Here is a 17,433-nt window from a genome sequence, read left to right as displayed (position 1 = left end):
ATTTTGATGGTTGTTTTCCATTTTCTTCCACGCGTCTCTGGTTTTCTGTCCATTTTAAAGCATTGGAGATCATTGTAGAGGGCCTCTACTGGTGGTTGGCTCTCACTGCGGTATTGTATCACTTCCTGTTCCGGAGCACAGCGGTGTTTTGCTGTATCTGTTAGCTGTTTAATCTGCGCAGTTAGATTGATCTAGTTAACTAGATAACGATTTGTTTCACAGTGTAATCTTCACGTGCCTTAACTAAAGCACTCCCTCTGCTGAATCACCTCTAAATTATTTTCACATTATTCACTTTGTGTGTTTATAGGAATCCACTAGCTTAGCGCAGCTACTAGCTCTTAGCCGGTTTAGCATGGCGGCTTCTCCTGTCTCTCACGCACTTCTCTGCTCTGGGTGTGAAATGTTTAGTTATTCCTCGGCCTCCTTTAGCAGTAATGGTACTTGTAATAAGTGTAGCTTATTCGTAGCTTTGGAGGCCAGGCTGGGCGAATTGGAGACTCGGCTTCGCACCTTGGAAAATCCTACAGCTAGCCAGGCCCCTGTAGTTGGTGCGGACCAAGGTAGCTTAGCCGCCATTAATTCCCCTCTGGCAGATCCCGAGCAGCCGGGAAAGCAGGCCGACTGGGTGACTGTGAGGAGGAAGTGTAGTCCTAAACAGAAGCCCCGTGTACACCGCCAACCCGTTCACATCTCTAACCGTTTTTCCCCACTCTGCGACACACCCGCCGAGGAACAAACTCTGGTTATTGGCGACTCTGTTTTGAGAAATGTGAAGTTAGCGACACCAGCAACCATAGTCAAATGTCTTCCGAGGGCCAGAGCAGGCAACACTGAAGGAAATTTGAAACTGCTGGCTAAGGCTAAGTGTAAATTTGGTAAGATTGTAATTCACGTCGGCAGTAATGACACCCGGTTACGCCAATCGGAGGTCACTAAAATTAACATTGAATTGGTGTGTAACTTTGCAAAAACAATGTCGGACTCTGTAGTTTTCGCTGGGCCCCTCCCCAATCGGACCGGGAGTGACATGTTTAGCCACATGTTCTCCCTGTATTGCTGGCTGTCTGAGTGGTGTCCAAAAAATGAGTTGGGCTTCATAGATAATTGGCAAAGCTTCTGGGGAAAACCTGGTCTTGTTAGGAGAGACGGCATCCATCCCACTTTGGATGGAGCAGCTCTCATTTCTAGAAATCTGGCCAATTTTCTTAAATCCTCCAAACCGTGACTATCCAGGGTTGGGACCAGGAAGCAGAGTTGTAGTCTTACACACCTCTCTGCAGCTTCTCTCCCCCTGCCATCCCCTCATTACCCCATCCCCGTAGAGACGGTGCCTGCTCCCAGACCACCAATAACCAGCAAAAATCTATTTAAGCATAAAAATTCAAAAAGAAAAAATAATATAGCACCTTCAACTGCACCACAGACTAAAACAGTTAAATGTGGTTTATTAAACATTAGGTCTCTCTCTTCTAAGTCCCTGTTAGTAAATGATATAATAATTGATCAACATATTGATTTATTCTGCCTTACAGAAACCTGGTTACAGCAGGATAAATATGTTAGTTTAAATGAGTCAACAACCCCGAGTCACACTAACTGCCAGAACACTCGTAGCATGGGCCGAGGGGGAGGATTAGCAGCAATCTTCCACTCCAGCTGATTAATTAATCAAAAACCCAGACAGAGCTTTAATTCATTTGAAAGCTTGTCTCTAGTCTTGTCCATCCAAATTGGAAGTCCCAAAAACCAGTTTTATTTGTTGTTATCTATCGTCCACCTGGTCGTTACTGTGAGTTTCTCTGTGAATTTTCGGACCTTTTGTCTGACTTAGTGCTTAGCTCAGATAAGATAATTATAGTGGGCGATTTTAACATTCACACAGATGCTGAGAATGACTGCCTCAACACTGCATTTAATCTATTGTTAGACTCAAAATGTAAATGAGTCCACCCACCACTTTAATCATACCTTAGATCTTGTTCTGATTTATGGTATGGAAATTGAAGACTTAACAGTATTCCCTGAAAACCCCCTTCTGTCTGATCATTTCTTAATAATATTTACATTTACTCTGATGGACTACCCAGCAGTGGGGAATCAGTTTCATTACAGTAGAAGTCTTTCAGAAAGCGCTGTAACTAGGTTTAAGGATATGATTCCTTCTTTATGTTCTCCAATGCCATATACCAACACAGGGCACAGTAGCTACCTAAACTCTGTGAGTGAGATAGATTATCTCGTCAATAGTTTTATATCCTCATTGAGGACAAATTTGGATGCTGTAGCTCCTCTGAAAAAGAGAGCCTTAAATCAGAAGTGCCTGACTCCGTGGTATAACTCACAAACTCGCAGCTTAAAGCAGATAACCCGTAAGTTGGAGAGGAAATGGCGTCTCACTAATTTAGAAGATCTTCACTTAGCCTGGAAAAAGAGTCTGTTGCTCTATAAAAAGCCCTCCGTAAAGCTAGGACATCTTACTACTCATCACTAATTGAAGAAAATAAGAACAATCCCAGGTTTCTTTTCAGCACTGTAGCCAGGCTGACAAAGAGTCAGAGCTCTGTTGAGCCGAGTATTCCTTTAACTTTAACTAGTAATGACTTCATGACTTTCTTTGCTAATAAAATTTTAACTATTAGAGAAAAAATTACTCATAACCATCCCAAAGACATATCATTCTCTTTGGCTGCTTTCAGTGATGCTGGTATTTGGTTAGACTCTTTCTCTCCGATTGTTCTGTCTGAGTTATTTTCATTAGTTACTTCTTCCAAACTATCAACATGTCTATTAGACCCCATTCCTACCAGGCTGCTCAAGGAAGCCCTACCATTAATTAATGCTTCGATCTTAAATATGATCAATCTATCTTTATTAGTTGGCTATGTACCACAGGCTTTTAAGGTGGCAGTAATTAAACCATTACTTAAAAAGCCATCAGTTGACCCAGCTATCTTAGCTAATTATAGGCCAATCTCCAACCTTCCTTTTCTCTCAAAAATTCTTGAAAGGGTAGTTGTAAAACAGCTAACTGATCATCTGCAGAGGAATGGTCTATTTGAAGAGTTTCAGTCAGGGTTTAGAATTCATCATAGTACAGAAACAGCATTAGTGAAGGTTACAAATGATCTTCTTACGGCCTCAGACAGTGGACTCATCTCTGTGCTTGTTCTGTTAGACCTCAGTGCTGCTTTTGATACTGTTGACCATAAACTTTTATTACAGAGATTAGAGCATGCCATAGGTATTAAAGGCACTGCGCTGCGGTGGTTTGAATCATATTTATCTAATAGATTACAATTTGTTCATGTAAATGGGGAATCTTCTTCACAGACTAAGGTTAATTATGGAGTTCCCCAAGGTTCTGTGCTAGGACCAATTTTATTCACTATATACATGCTTCCCTTAGGCAGTATTATTAGACGGCATTGCTTAAATTTTCATTGTTCCGCAGATGATACCCATCTTTATCTATCCATGAAGCCAGAGGACACACACCAATTAGCTAAACTGCAGGATTGTCTTACAGACATAAAGACATGGATGACCTCTAATTTCCTGCTTTTAAACTCAGATAAAAACTGAAGTTATTGTACTTGGCCCCCACAAATCTTAGAAACATGGTGTCTAACCAGATCCTTACTCTGGATGGCATTACCCTGACCTCTAGTAATACTGTGAGAAATCTTGGAGTCATTTTTGATCAGGATATGTCATTCAATGCGCATATTAAACAAATATGTAGGACTGCTTTTTTGCATTTTGTGCAATATCTCTAAAATTAGAAAGGTCTTGTCTCAGAGTGATGCTGAAAAATGAATTCATGTATTTATTTCCTTTAGGCTGGACTATTGTAATTCATTATTATCAGGTTGTCCTAAAAGTTCCCTGAAAAGCCTTCAGTTAATTCAAAATGCTGCAGCTAGAGTACTGTTGGAGGTTTCTTCCTGTTAAAGGGAGTTTTTCCTTCCCACTGTTGCCAAGTGTTTGCTCACAGGGGGTCGTTTTGACCGTTGGGGTTTTTCCGTAATTATTGTATGGCTTTGCCTTACAATATAAAGTGCCTTGGGGCAACTGTTTGTTGTGATTTGGCGCTATATAAATAAAATTGATTTGATTTGATTTACCATGCAAATTTGGTTCCATATGCTTTCTACCATTGCATGCTGCGAACCCCTCCCACGCACATGGCGTTTAGCTAAACATGGCAGAGTTTGTTTTGCTGATGCACAACGACTTGAACTTGAACTTCTAACACACACACACACACACACAAACAAAACAAATCCATTACCCTGTAAGCTGTCTGGAGGCGTGAAGAGCTGTTAGGATGAAAAGCTGGACAAATTTTTGACAAGATTTTTCACTGGACTGAGGAAGTACACAAAGTCTTTTTTTTTTTTTTTAAGTATCACGGACTATCTAATTGTTTTTCCAAGTTGACTGAGGATAATTTTGGGCTCGTATTTGAAGTTTGTGTTGGACTGTTGATGTCAAAGCACCACACTAAAATGTGTGGTGTTTTTCTGTTGTTTATAAATAAATATAATCTCAAATGACAAGGATCTATTTTAGCATTATATAAAACAAATAAACAAATATTTTTTCAGTCTTTCAGTGGAACAAATATTTAATTCAGTGAAATTGGAATGCCTTGTTGAATGGAACATTCCATCTTTCACCTCATGAAATATTACGTACATAAATATTACGTACCATTGAACTCATAAACAGTCATTATTTGTATATCAATCTGAAATGAGAAGGCTTTGGCAGAAGCAGAACTTCAGGAGTTGTGATACATGTATCAGAATGATCTGGAGATGTACAGAAATGTTACTGAGCGGTGATTTTTGATGTATGAAAAGTTGTTTTGCATTTGCATTTAATTAAATTTGGAAAGATAACTGGTATTCTTTAATTATGTTCAAAAACATCAAAATAATATTTGCAATCAATATTGATTTGACAATGAAAAGATGTCATTCTGATGTCAACCATTAATGTTGCCCCGTGATATTGATTCAGTGTCAGTACCATCCCACAATATTGTTTCAGTATCACACATTTACATCAATCAAAACTCAGATTTTTTTAATTTGGTTGGTGGTCAGTTGATATCAATAGTTCATGTTGAACAGACATTTTTTGCTCACTGGCAACCTAATAAGCTTTTTATGTCAGGAGGAACCCATACAGAAATGGAGTGAATATACAAACTCAACACGTTTGAACCATTGACTTTACTATGAGGGAGCGTGATGCCACCGTGCCACCCAATTACCTGCACCTAACTTCAACCCTGAGTGCACATAGTGAGCTAAATTAGGCACTGAACACACCTTACTTAAATGATCTGGTCTGAGTAAAAATGGAAAATGTCCATTACTTGAGGTCCCAGGATTGTGGACCACAAGTGGAAATAATTTCTCATAAGTCAGTCTCATCTGATGTTTTAAATGCACTACATTGTCATTATACTTCCTACACTTTCTGTTGCTAAATGTGGGATGTGTGTTTCAAATTAATAACAAAAAGCAACACACACCAGTGTTAAGGAGATGATGGCTGCAGTGCAGAAATCAAAGGAGTCCCACAAAACTTGCAGCTTTGATGTGACAACAACAAAAAGAAGGTTTTAATGGTTCATCATCAACATGTGATTATTCTTCTGCTCTGATTCAGGTGCTCCCTCTGATGTAGTAAAAAAGCACTTGAAAGAGATCCCTCTAAACCCTGACATGAAGTGAGGCTTGCAGACAAATTTGTGCCATTTATGGTGAATGAAATGTAATAATTAAGATGACAACAACTGAGGGTGTCATACAACATGCTGACTCGTTTGCATACTAAATCTTTTTATCAGTTTCCAATCTGATGTGAACCTGAAGTTTCACTGATGTTTTTGCATGGCCGACCACAGTCACAATGATATGTGCAGCCATTACCAGTGAATATAGGACAGACAGAGAAGCAGACTCCCTGTGGGTCCGGGCATCTGTTGCCGAGGGTTCAGCACCGCCATGGAAAATTGGACATTTAGGAGCCAGCTGGAGGAGCAGCCTGCCCCACTGTGCCGCAGCTACTCCGGTGCACGCTGGCTTTGTGCCACTAGCGCCTAGAAGCCACTGGACCTAAGCGAGCCAGATGGTGCTCCTGCCAACCTATGAGCAGCCGCTGCAAACTGCCCACTGCCCGTGTCCATCTCATGCAAGTCAGGCATGACTTTTCCAGCCGTGATAACTTGCGGTGAAGTTTTTGAGGAGAGAAATCCAGGAGGCGAGTGTGTTGAAACTTGGAATATAAATAGGCCATATTACATTCCGTGCTTGTTAAGGTAAGCAGCTGCAAGGTGGAGACCCGGAGTCAGCTGGTAAGAGAGCGCCTGCTCCATGGGGAAATAAAGCCATCTCCAGCCTGAACTCATTTGTCTGTTGCTCTGAACTCACAGATAACTTTATTTGGAGCTTAAAGCACTTCTGTGTTATACAAGTATCACTCGCATCTCTTGAGGCATCGGACAAAGCAGAGGAATGGAGTCTGTGTGCAACAGCTGAGACAGTCACAACTCTGTGTCCAAATTTGCGGATTTGGATGGGAATTCAATAAAAGTGGGCTAATCTGAAACACAAATAGTGGAATGCCATGAGTGTCCGTCTATGAAAACAATAACATCATTATACATACATGATTCAGTGTGAGGAATGTGTATAAACTGTTCACATACGACACGCAGAAAACACAAATACAATAAAAAACAAAAACACATTGGATGTAAAATAACTCACCTATGCAGCCTCCAATATGATAATTCAGCCCAGCTAGTGGCCCTAGAGGTGGGCGGATCGATCTTAATATTGATAATATCGATACCAACGCTGGTATTGATATCGAATGATCCTCATGTAAAAAGATCGATACGCAAGCTTTTTTCCCTCTCCTGCAAGCTCTGACTGCTGCGCACGCAGATTCATCAAAGTCTACTCTCTGTCTGTAAGAGCAGCGCTATACTGTGTCACACAATACGGAGCAGCGCACCCTTGTATTGTGGTTTGTCAGCCCTCTACCTCAGGAGATTTTGAATTGTGTTGAGTTATATTTATATTAACAAAAATGTTGATTGTGATAATAAAATATTTTGTTGTCACGTACAATGTTTGGCGAAATTCTATCCTAGGTCTTTTGGATCCTTCGGATCTATGAAGCTTAAATATGAAAAAGTATTGGTATCGGTATCGATATCAATCAATCAATCAATCAACTTTTTTTTTATATAGCGCCAAATCACAACAAACAGTTGCCCCAAGGCGCTCTATATTGTAAGGCAAGGCCATACAATAATTATGAAAAACCCCAACGGTCAAAACGACCCCCTATGAGCAAGCACTTGGCTACAGTGGGAAGGAAAAACTCCCTTTTAACAGGAAGAAACCTCCAGCAGAACCAGGCTCAGGGAGGGGCAGTCTTCTGCTGAGACTGGTTGGGGCTGAGGGAAAGAACCAGGAAAAAGACATGCTGTGGAGGGGGGCAGAGATCGATCACTAATGATTAAATGCAGAGTGATGCATACGGAGCAAAAAGAGAAAGAAACAGTGCATCATGGGATATCGGCGATACTGGGCCTGTATTTACTTGGTATCAGATCAATACCAAAATTCCTGGTATCGCCCACCTCTAGTGGCCTCTGCTGTCGCTGTTTGGTTGTTGCCTCCATGTCCAGGCTTTAAGCTTGAGTGGTAGTTTGTTTTTTATCCTGCTCTTTCTTGGAAGTTATGTAATAATGCTGAAGTTCTCCACGGTTTATCCAGTCACTTCTTAAAGTTATTGATAGTCTGTGCTAGGATTATGTCATCTGGAAGTTTATTCCAGATTTCTGCAGGGCAAGTTGTTGTTGTGGGTGGCGTGGTGGATTAGTGGTTAGCAATGTTGTTTCACAACATGAAGGTCATAGAATCGCTTCCCGCATGCTCCTTTCTGTGTGGAGTTTGCTAGTTCTCCCCTTGTTGGCATGGGTTCCCTCTGGTTGCTCCAACTTCCTCCCACTTTCAAAGACATTCAGGTTTTGTGAACTGGGATCTTTAAATTGACTGCAGGTGTGAGTGAACATGTGAATGTGTTTGTGTGTCTGTATGTGGCCCTGTGATGGACTGACAGCCTGCCCATGGTGTACTCCGCCATTTGCCCAAACTCTGCTGGGATAAGCTCCAGATCCCCTGTGATCTTTCACATTAAAAGCCAAAAGATAAAATTATATCCTTGAAGCGAATGCAGTGCTGTAAATCTAAGATGTGCCGCTGACACCTGACCGGGCTGAATGATAAAAGTAAAATGTGCAGGCAAAGAAATGTGACAAGTAAAAAAATGAAATAATAATAATAATGATAATAATGGGTGGCTTAGTGGTTAGCACTGTTGCATCACAGCAAGGTCATGAGATCGCTTCCCACCTGGTTCTTTCTGTGTGGTGTTTGTATGTTCATGTGGAGTCTCTCTGGGTAATCCGGTTTCCTCCCACTTTCAAAGACATGCAATTTATGAACAGAAATGTTGAAATTGACTGTAGACATGCGTGAGTGTGAATGAGTTTTCCCATCTTTATATGGCCCTGCAATAGACTGGCGTCCTATGACCGCTGAGGTAGGCTGCCCCCTACAACCACCACCACCACCACCTATCCCCACCCTGACCCAACCCTTGATTGGAAAAAGTGTTTATGGAAAATGACTGAATGAATAATAACACACAATGGATTGAAATAAGGAAATATGCCTTTAGTGTAGTAATTCAAGGGGTTTAGAAAAAAATAATACATTAACTACTGAAGAATTAAGGGGATTTGTATATTTAGTGCCTCCATTTTCAGAACCCACAAGTAACTGGCCAAACGAAGGATTTCTTTCATTAAAACAGGGTTGCATACGTGAATGTTTTCAAGTCAGTGAATGCATCTTTGATTTCATTTATGGCCCCTTCACACGCGGCACAAATGAGGCCAAATGGCACATGAAAGAGGATTTGAATAATATTCGTGAAAGGCCAAGACACATTCGAATGCTTCGTACAACAGTTGGCACAGCCGTCCGGCCACATCACATGCACACCACATTCGCGACGCGCTCGTGTTGGAAACCCAATCGAATGGTGGTCGAGATGAGGTCAAACCACCATCTGACTGCAGTTGCAAAATTTGTACAGCTAGTCGGACCATTTGGACTGCAGTTGAGGTACAAAATGTTTGGCCACGTCGAATCCTGACCGAAAATCGCAACCGAGCCAGCCTTCACACAACGGGGTGAATAAGAGCGAATGGTGCCCAGTTGGCCAATTGACCCACACTCAGCCAAAGTCCACGTGCAATCCAAAGTCCTCCAACAGCAGTCGCAGTGCACTTACAACAGCTGGGCCCATTCCCACCGCCAGCTTGGATGTAAAGCACGACATCACAATTGAGGTGTGGTCGAGGTGTCAAAAGCTTGCAGCGCGTGCAAGTAGCTGTCTCACCGCTGCCTAACTGCAGCCAAGGCAGCCGGAACAACACTCTGACACCAGTCAAAACAGCCTGGATGGGGCTGGGCGACATACCGCAACGGGCAACCATGACAGGCCACTGCCGAATGGCGTGGGTGGTCATGGATGAAGTGGACTGCACCTGCGTGACACCAGTCCCTGTCCCAAATGGGAATGGAGTGCAACACGAATGCCATCCAAGTGTGCCTCGTGGCTCCCCTGAGCAACAGGAACGGCCATCCGGTGTGTTGTGTGCGCCCCCGAGAGTCACGAATGCCGTCCGAGTGTGTCGTGTGTCCCCACCCGATTGACATGAATGGTGATCGATTTGACTGAATGCCATCAAATGCCACACAAATGGTGTCCGGCTTTGCCCAATCCATTCAGGCCAGCTTTGTGGCACATTCTGGGTATTCAGGCAGCAGTGGGGCACTAATCATTCATGCCTGCCCGAATGTTTATCCCTCCTGACCGCGGCTCAAATTTATCGGGTTTGGTCCATTTGGCCAGATTCAGCCGGGTTCGCCCAACTTCATGCTATGTGTGAAGGGGCCTTTACATCTGTCATTAAGACATAAACCGTATGGTACTGTATGGCAAATGTTTTTGAAGTAGGCAGTTCTGAAAAACTGAGTAACTGTGCAAGAAAAAACTAGTGAGGTAAGCTGCCAAGATACCCGTGCCTACTCGAATTTTAAAACAAGAAGACAGAAGAAACCTGGGCTAGAGACTCCCATGTGCAGTCTGGAAAACTAGCAGAAATCTTACTTTAAGAAGACCCTTCTCAATACAACTCCATCATTAAGCTGTTTGGTGATGTCATAGATAAACACTGCACTGTGCGTTTTTATAACACTTCTTAAATTAAAAGCTAACAGCCAATACCCCAAGAAAATACTGATTGTTCTATTTCACCTCAAGTGGGATGGTGCAGAGGCAAAATTCTTCACCTCAATCTGTAACGTGAACATAGCTCATATTACACGTGATTCTTTACTCCTGAAAAAATGCAGTCTTACTTTTGAATAAGTCACAATAAGACCAAAGACAACATTTAAATGTAAATGGAAATACTTTATTTCACCATTACACAACAAGCTTGAGAGGAAAAATAAATAAATACAAAAAAATAGAAATGGAACAAAACCCTACAAAGCACCACAAAACATAGACGACTCATAAATGTGGCAAAGGAACCTTATGCTAACTGCCATATTCTATCTACGCTATCATCATTAGGAATTTAGAAATCAGCAAAAATATCTGGACATCAAACACAGTCATGCCAGTAATAGTAATATTTTACAGATTGATGGAGCAATGATTGGGAGTGACCCGTGATCGTTAAGGTGAAACTGAACAAAGAGTGGTTTTGAGGAAAGTGTAGTCCGTCATCTGTTTGGTATGATATCAGATTGTATTTGGTATAAAAAAGATCTGAGGAGGCCAACAGGGTCACAGAGTGTTTGCAAACAAATCTTATTTTTTGTGATAAGGTCAGAGGTAAAACGACCTTAGCACTGTTGCCTCACAGCAAGAAGGTCATGTGATCCCCGTGTTTGTGTGGGTTCTCTCCAGGTGCTCCGGCTTCCTCCCACATCCAAAGACATGCAGTTTAGGCAAATTGGAAACTTAAAATTGTCCGTAGGTGTGTGTGAATGTGTTTGTCTTTCTATATGTGGCCTTGGGACAGACTCGCGTCCTGTCCAGGGTGTACCCCACCTCACGCCCCAGGACAACTGGGATAGGCTCCAGCCACCCCGTGACTCTTAATTGGAAAAAGCAAGTATTGAGCAAAGGCTGTGAATACTTATGTACATGTGATATATTATTTTTTATTATTTTTAATAAATTTGAAAAAAAAAAAACCTTTTCCATGTTGTCATTATGGGGTATTGTGTGTAGAATTTTGAGGGAAAAATTTATTTGCTCCATTTTGGAATCAGGCTGTAACATAAACGGTGGAAAAAGTGAAGCACAGTGAATACTTTCTGGATGCTTAACAGCAGGAAGCTCTGGCTCTGATTGTTGCTCAAACAATCAACTTTCTTGTTTGTTACAATTTGTTTAATTTCTCTCTCTAATTTCACACAACTCATTCCTGTTCATAAAAACTGAAAGTCTCTGCAAAGAAAGTATTCAGGCTTGATCCTACACCCAGCACAAAATGATGAATAAGAGTCATTGTTTATTTCCAACAACACATTGGTCATCTTCACACAGAGCATCCACATTCTTTAAATCATGAGTACCTGTGCACTCATTTGTGCATGAGCATGATGGTCTTAAAATGAAGCATGGTCAGGCCCAGTGTTGGAGCACTGATATTGTGAGGCAGCAAAAAGTGACTGCACCACAAACCACCAGGCTGGGATAAAATCAATCACACAGTTTTCCTGTTAATTATATGCTCCAAAAAGGCTGATACGGGTTCATGATGGAAGAGATCTGAAGAGCGGGTTTGAAAGTCATTTGGAGCAGATCCAAATGTTGCCATATTGACAGTGTTTAACTCCCAGTCAACCTACAAATGACTAAAGAGGTGGAGTACGGGTTAGACCTGGGCAAGACAGATGTGCCCAAACAAGCTAATGTTGGTTTGGGAGTTGGATTAATACATACTTTTGTGAACTAGGTGGTGGTTTTTATGTCCTTGGACAAGACATTTAATCTGCTTTATCTCAGTCCACCGAGCTGTAAATTGGTACCGCCTTAGGCTTGGGAATTAACCTGTGTCGGACTGGCGTCCTATCCAGGGGGAGTTCTAGACTGTCATTCACTTCAGGCTATGGAATCTGGAGATAAGCAAAGGCACCAACAGGCCTACATAATACTTACTTCCTTTGTGTTGTGAGAATACAAGCTTTGTAAATAGTAAATGGAGCTGTTCATGCCTCAAATGCATTTAGACTATGTGTTCTAGACTACAAGCTATATTGTCTAGATTAGACCCTTAATCTCTCACTGTTCATCTTCATTATCGTTGAAGATAACTTTGAGCCATCTGGACTCTAATATGTATACAGTTGTTTAGCTGCAACATTTCTATCTTTGCATTTTTGACAGTACATTGTTGCGTTTTGTTTTATTTCTTATGTTGTTTCTGATAGAATGGCCAAAGCAGATGGTCACCCCACTGAGTCTGGTCTGCTTGAGGTTTTTTCCTGTAATCAGAAAATTCAAGTGAGTTTTTCCTTACCACTGTTGCCAGTGTGCCTGCTCAGAGGGTGGTCAAGGTCAGACCTTACTCATGTGAAACACCTTGAGGCGACTTGTGTTGTGATTCGATGCTGTATCGATAAATGGAACTGATTTAAATTCAATGTGCAGTTTGTCCTTGCAGCTCCAGCAAGCAGAAAAAGTTGAGCATTTCTGTCTTTTGAATGCACATACCATCGCGGGATGCACAGTGTTTATGTAACTGGTGATGTGGCACTATTTGAATCATCCATATTTGTCACCCCATCCACCCAGTAACAGCAAAACAAAGACGTAGTGACATTGCAAACACTGTGTGACCCCGTCTGTGTGATCAGTGAAGAGATACAGGTGGTGGTATTATTATTACTTTTTCTTTTCTTTCTTTTTTTACATGGAGAACACTGTACAGGTGCCTTCAGATCTGCCAGAACTAAAGGCACATGGGGTCCACTGAGCAGCAGATGTGTCCATTCTAGAAAGTAAAGACAGAAATATAAAACAGGAATTAGATTACTATCATACGTTAAAGTCAGGTTTGCTAATAAACTCACCGGATCAACACAATGACCGTTTGGAAAGCGGCAGAAGTGTTTGAGAATAAACAACTGATCACAGAGAGCAAAGGCATCTTCATGTACTTGAATTTAAAATGAATCTTATTATGTAACTGCAGTGCCTTTTTTTATTATTAATATTTGCAAGGTGCCTTTGAATAGTTTGGTCGCTGTTCATTATTTCTCCAAGAAGTGGACACTGCTGTCACAATTTTCCACCCAGAAAACTCTGAAAAAGCAGTCAGCATTGTCGGATTAGTCCCAAAGCTGAAGCAAACAGTTTATGCCTGCAATCAGTAATAATAAGGATATTTGCCTGCACTGTTGTGATTGTTTTGTGCCGTGTCAATAAAACCGAAAAAGAAATTAAGAAGTGAAATTTCTTCACTGGATTTACTCAGACTAATTATGCCAACTTGTCTGTTTTCCACATAGAATATCCGAGGCACCACAATCTAAGTACTGCAAGTCTGTTCTTTATTGAAACACACACACACTCACACACACGCGCGCACACACCTTGACAAAACAGTGATGCTTTACCTTTGTAAGGGGGAAAAAAATTCCCTTTGTCTTTCTCACATAGTTTGATTCCAATGTAACTAGTTTAGAGAGCTAATTGACATGTCATTGCAGTCCACAAGAATCTCTGCACAGTAATGTAGTAAAACTCTTAAGGATCTGTAGACTCAGTAAATTCATGAAAAGAGAAAAGTTTACATTTACACACTGTCACATGGTAGAAAAACTCTATGCCTGATGCAACTCCACTCTGTGCTTCCCCATATTAAAGCTACTGTTTGTAAGTTTTGAAGACTGGCACAAATGCTATGTGCAGGTGCGCCACCAGGGATTTTGGGCCCCATGAAAAGAAATCTTACTGGGCCACCCACCCATATTATTTTGTCAGTATTATAATTGTTTTAAGGCCTCTCTGGGCCATACATACAACTTACATTCCTCCGTGAGGCATGTGTCTCTGCCTACTGTCCTCATGTGGAAATATATAAAACATCTTTCGCCTTTCCACCTGGCTGCAGCGTCCAGACACAGCGCACTTCCTCCATGTCCTTGTTGATTTCAGGCATTTTTCTGCACCAATTACAGGCCAGCAATGGTAGCGCAGTGGTAAAAATTTCCATCTGGTAATCAGAGCTTACAGGTTCGAATCCCATGAGTAGCTTTTTTTTTTTTATTTAACCAGGGTTATTTAACTGTGGGGTTATGTATTGTGTGCCCTATTATGTATTATTTATATCAACCCAATGATATTCACTAATTACACAGCTGGTTTTTATTTTATTTTTCTCCACATCAGCGGCGTAAAGTGGTGCACCACGTCCCAGTTGCTCACACTGTGTTCCTGCTCACACGACACCATCGCGTGCATGATACTGTCGCAGCGGAATCATGCACGCCTGCCCGTTGGCTTGGTGTTTTCATGGTTCGCTCATATGAGCTGTTCCACTGTGATTCATCCTGATTTGTACTTATTCATACTATGTATGAAGGGGCCCTTAGCGAAGCCAGAATTGGTCTTAAACCCCTGCCACAGACACCGGACCACAGTATGCCATTTTATTGATAAAACAGTATGATATATCAATTTTTTTGACTGTTTTTCTTTGGTGTTCTGCATTGTGAGCTGTCATTTTGTGTTGCTATGGTGCCGGCGCAGCTGGTGCATTACCTTGCACTGGCACAGGGTGCACTCGGTGCCATGTTTAATCCAGGATGAGCCACTGAAGCGTGAGATGCTGTGCTCGTCTGTGCACGTCTTGGTGATGTCGTTGCGGATGGTGTCGGCTTGACAGGGGTCAGTGACACAGTGGGCGCAGCACTCACCCTCAGGCACCACCGTGAATTCACAGTCCACAGGGGGGCAGGGCAGAGGCCAGCAGTCCACTTGGCCCTGCTGCAGAGGGACACACACACACACAGACAAATGTTCACAGCAACTCAACACTGTCTATTCAGTTTTGAAGCCGAAACAGGTTATTCATGGAAGCAGGCGCATTTTTCCTGACGCTGTGCATTTACATGCTAGAGGGACCAAAAGTTGTTGTAGCACCTTGAAAAAAAAATACAGATGAGCAGAGCAATCTTCCAATGCAGTCAGCAGTTTATTTTAAACTCTGAGGTAAATGTTCCAACTTTTTAATTGACTTTTTCTCATCCCCCTCCTTCACTATTGTTCCCAAATTAATCTTCAAGCAGACGATCAGCAGTAAAAAACCTTATTGGAATTCTCCTCCTGTCATTTCCTATCCTATTGGCCATTTTTGTCAACTCTGCACGCCCTACGCCACATTGCCCTCATCTAACCTCCTCTCTATTTTTATTTATTTATTTTTCCGATGTATGTCTAAACATAAGCAAATTTGGAGGGGGGGGTTATTACAAGAGGAGTATGTTTTGATGCAAGCCTCCCACTGGAGATATTTAATATCACTGAAAATGTTCTGGCTCAGCATTTCAGATGTGTTGTGGTAAATGAGGCTGGCTATAAAGCACCGGCACACGCCGTGCTGATGCCCACTCCCCGCCTTTATGTAGTGTGTAAATATTTAAAGTGGGAACTCCCCTGAGTGGCGCTTTTTGCCCGTATAGCTAGGAGGAAGGACTGATCGTATCCTTGGGTATCTGTCCCGCATTGCAATGAGCATCACTGCCACCTCTGGCTGCTTCACACGGTGCGGCCTGTGATTCAACAAGCTCAAGATTTGAACTGAGAATCTGTGCCGGTCATGTTGGAGGGTTGAACCCTGGCTACTCCTGTCTGTGTGCTGGAGTGCTCCTGTGCACAACCAGACATTGCTCCCTGTGTGCAGCACACTACCTTGTACTGTATATTGAGCAGCATTATTTGATGTCATTGTGACTCAAAAATGTCATGTTTTCAGGAATGAGAAAATTTTTAATATTGCAAATTAAACTGTTCTATGTTCCTGACCTAGAACAGTATTAAGTGGATTTTGACAAATGACAGCACATCAGAGTTACTGTTTCCTGGCATTGTGTGTGTGTGTGTGTGTGTGTGTGTGTGTGTGTGTGTGTGTGTGTGTGTGTGTGTGTGTGTGTGTGTGTGTGTGTGTGTGTGTGTGTGTGTGTGTATTCATTGTGAACAGGATCCCCATTAGTCGTCATCATAGTGAAGACGGTTCTTTCTGGGGTCCACATAAAAACACTGACAACACAAAATTTGTACCATTCAAAAAGAGCAATAAGAAAACAGGTTTCAGTATAGTATCATTACATGTCCCCAAAAAAGAAAAGAAATGAACACAATCTCAAGTAGCAATAGCCCCTCATTCAAGAGGCATATAACCCAGAGAGATCTGCTTTGACATCAAGATATAAACAGAGGTACACAAAAATAAAATGTTAATACCAACTGATGTATTATACAAAAATGTATATTTATGACAGAGAGAGATCTGCTTAAACAAAAACTGGATCTCATATGAGAATATGTATGTTTGCCAGCAATGAACATCAAACTGGACTAAATAGCAATAGTCAGCAATAGCTAGTAGGCAGAGGTGAAAGTAAGACTAGATTCTTTCAGGAACTGTTGCTACTCAAAAACATTTTGCTTGCATGATATTGAAGATATTAAAGATGGCTCTTTTCTGAGTTTGAGATTCTTAAATTCTGTACACATCCTTGAGTGCATGATGCATGATGTTAGACATGCAATGTAATTTATGGAAAAACATTAATTTTCAGGTAAAGTGCAAACATAATTTTTGGGGGGAAATAACATCAGAACAACAACAGAGCAAATTCATCATCATTAAACAAAAATAACAGAGAAAGGGAAAATGCACTGCAATGCTAGTGTAGGCTTTTTGACTGCTTCTAGGGTCCTGCAGCTAGCGCACGAAAATCTACTTCTTTAACACGCCACAGGCGGCACACTCTGTTGATGATTTTCATGTATGCTGCATTGCAGTTGTAGAGGACTGTATACCTCTTCCCGGTACGCCGTGCCGCTGTGTTTCGCTTATGCTGCGTTTACACATAACGACAACAAGTCACGAATGCCACGAAGTACACATTCTTGGCCGCTGATCACGAATGTGATGATTCGAGGCAGAGGCGTCAAGTGTCCTCAGGAACTGCTGCAACCTGTTACCACACATTACCATTAATGGCACGTGTTGCTGGA

The 17,433-nt window shown here is 41.8% G+C and overlaps 1 protein-coding gene across 1 annotated transcript in view; it reads right to left on the bottom strand.

Moving 5' to 3' along the window:
- Nucleotides 1-13,058: 13,058 nt before the first annotated feature.
- The window catches only part of nell2a (neural EGFL like 2a), a 392,213-nt gene continuing 387,838 nt past the window's right edge, over nt 13,059-17,433 (bottom strand). Inside the window, exons 19-20 of the mRNA XM_034176080.1 lie at nt 14,953-15,177; nt 13,059-13,180 (exon numbers count right to left, since the gene is read on the bottom strand). Coding sequence (XP_034031971.1) covers nt 13,139-13,180; nt 14,953-15,177 — 267 coding nt within the window. The 3' untranslated portion in view covers nt 13,059-13,138. The remainder of the gene's footprint in view (nt 13,181-14,952; nt 15,178-17,433) is intronic.

The sequence above is a fragment of the Thalassophryne amazonica genome, chromosome 8 (assembly GCF_902500255.1).
Source record: "Thalassophryne amazonica chromosome 8, fThaAma1.1, whole genome shotgun sequence".
Taxonomy (NCBI): domain Eukaryota; kingdom Metazoa; phylum Chordata; class Actinopteri; order Batrachoidiformes; family Batrachoididae; genus Thalassophryne; species Thalassophryne amazonica.
Note: the sequence above shows the minus strand (reverse complement) of the source record. Positions and strands in the feature narration are given on the sequence as shown.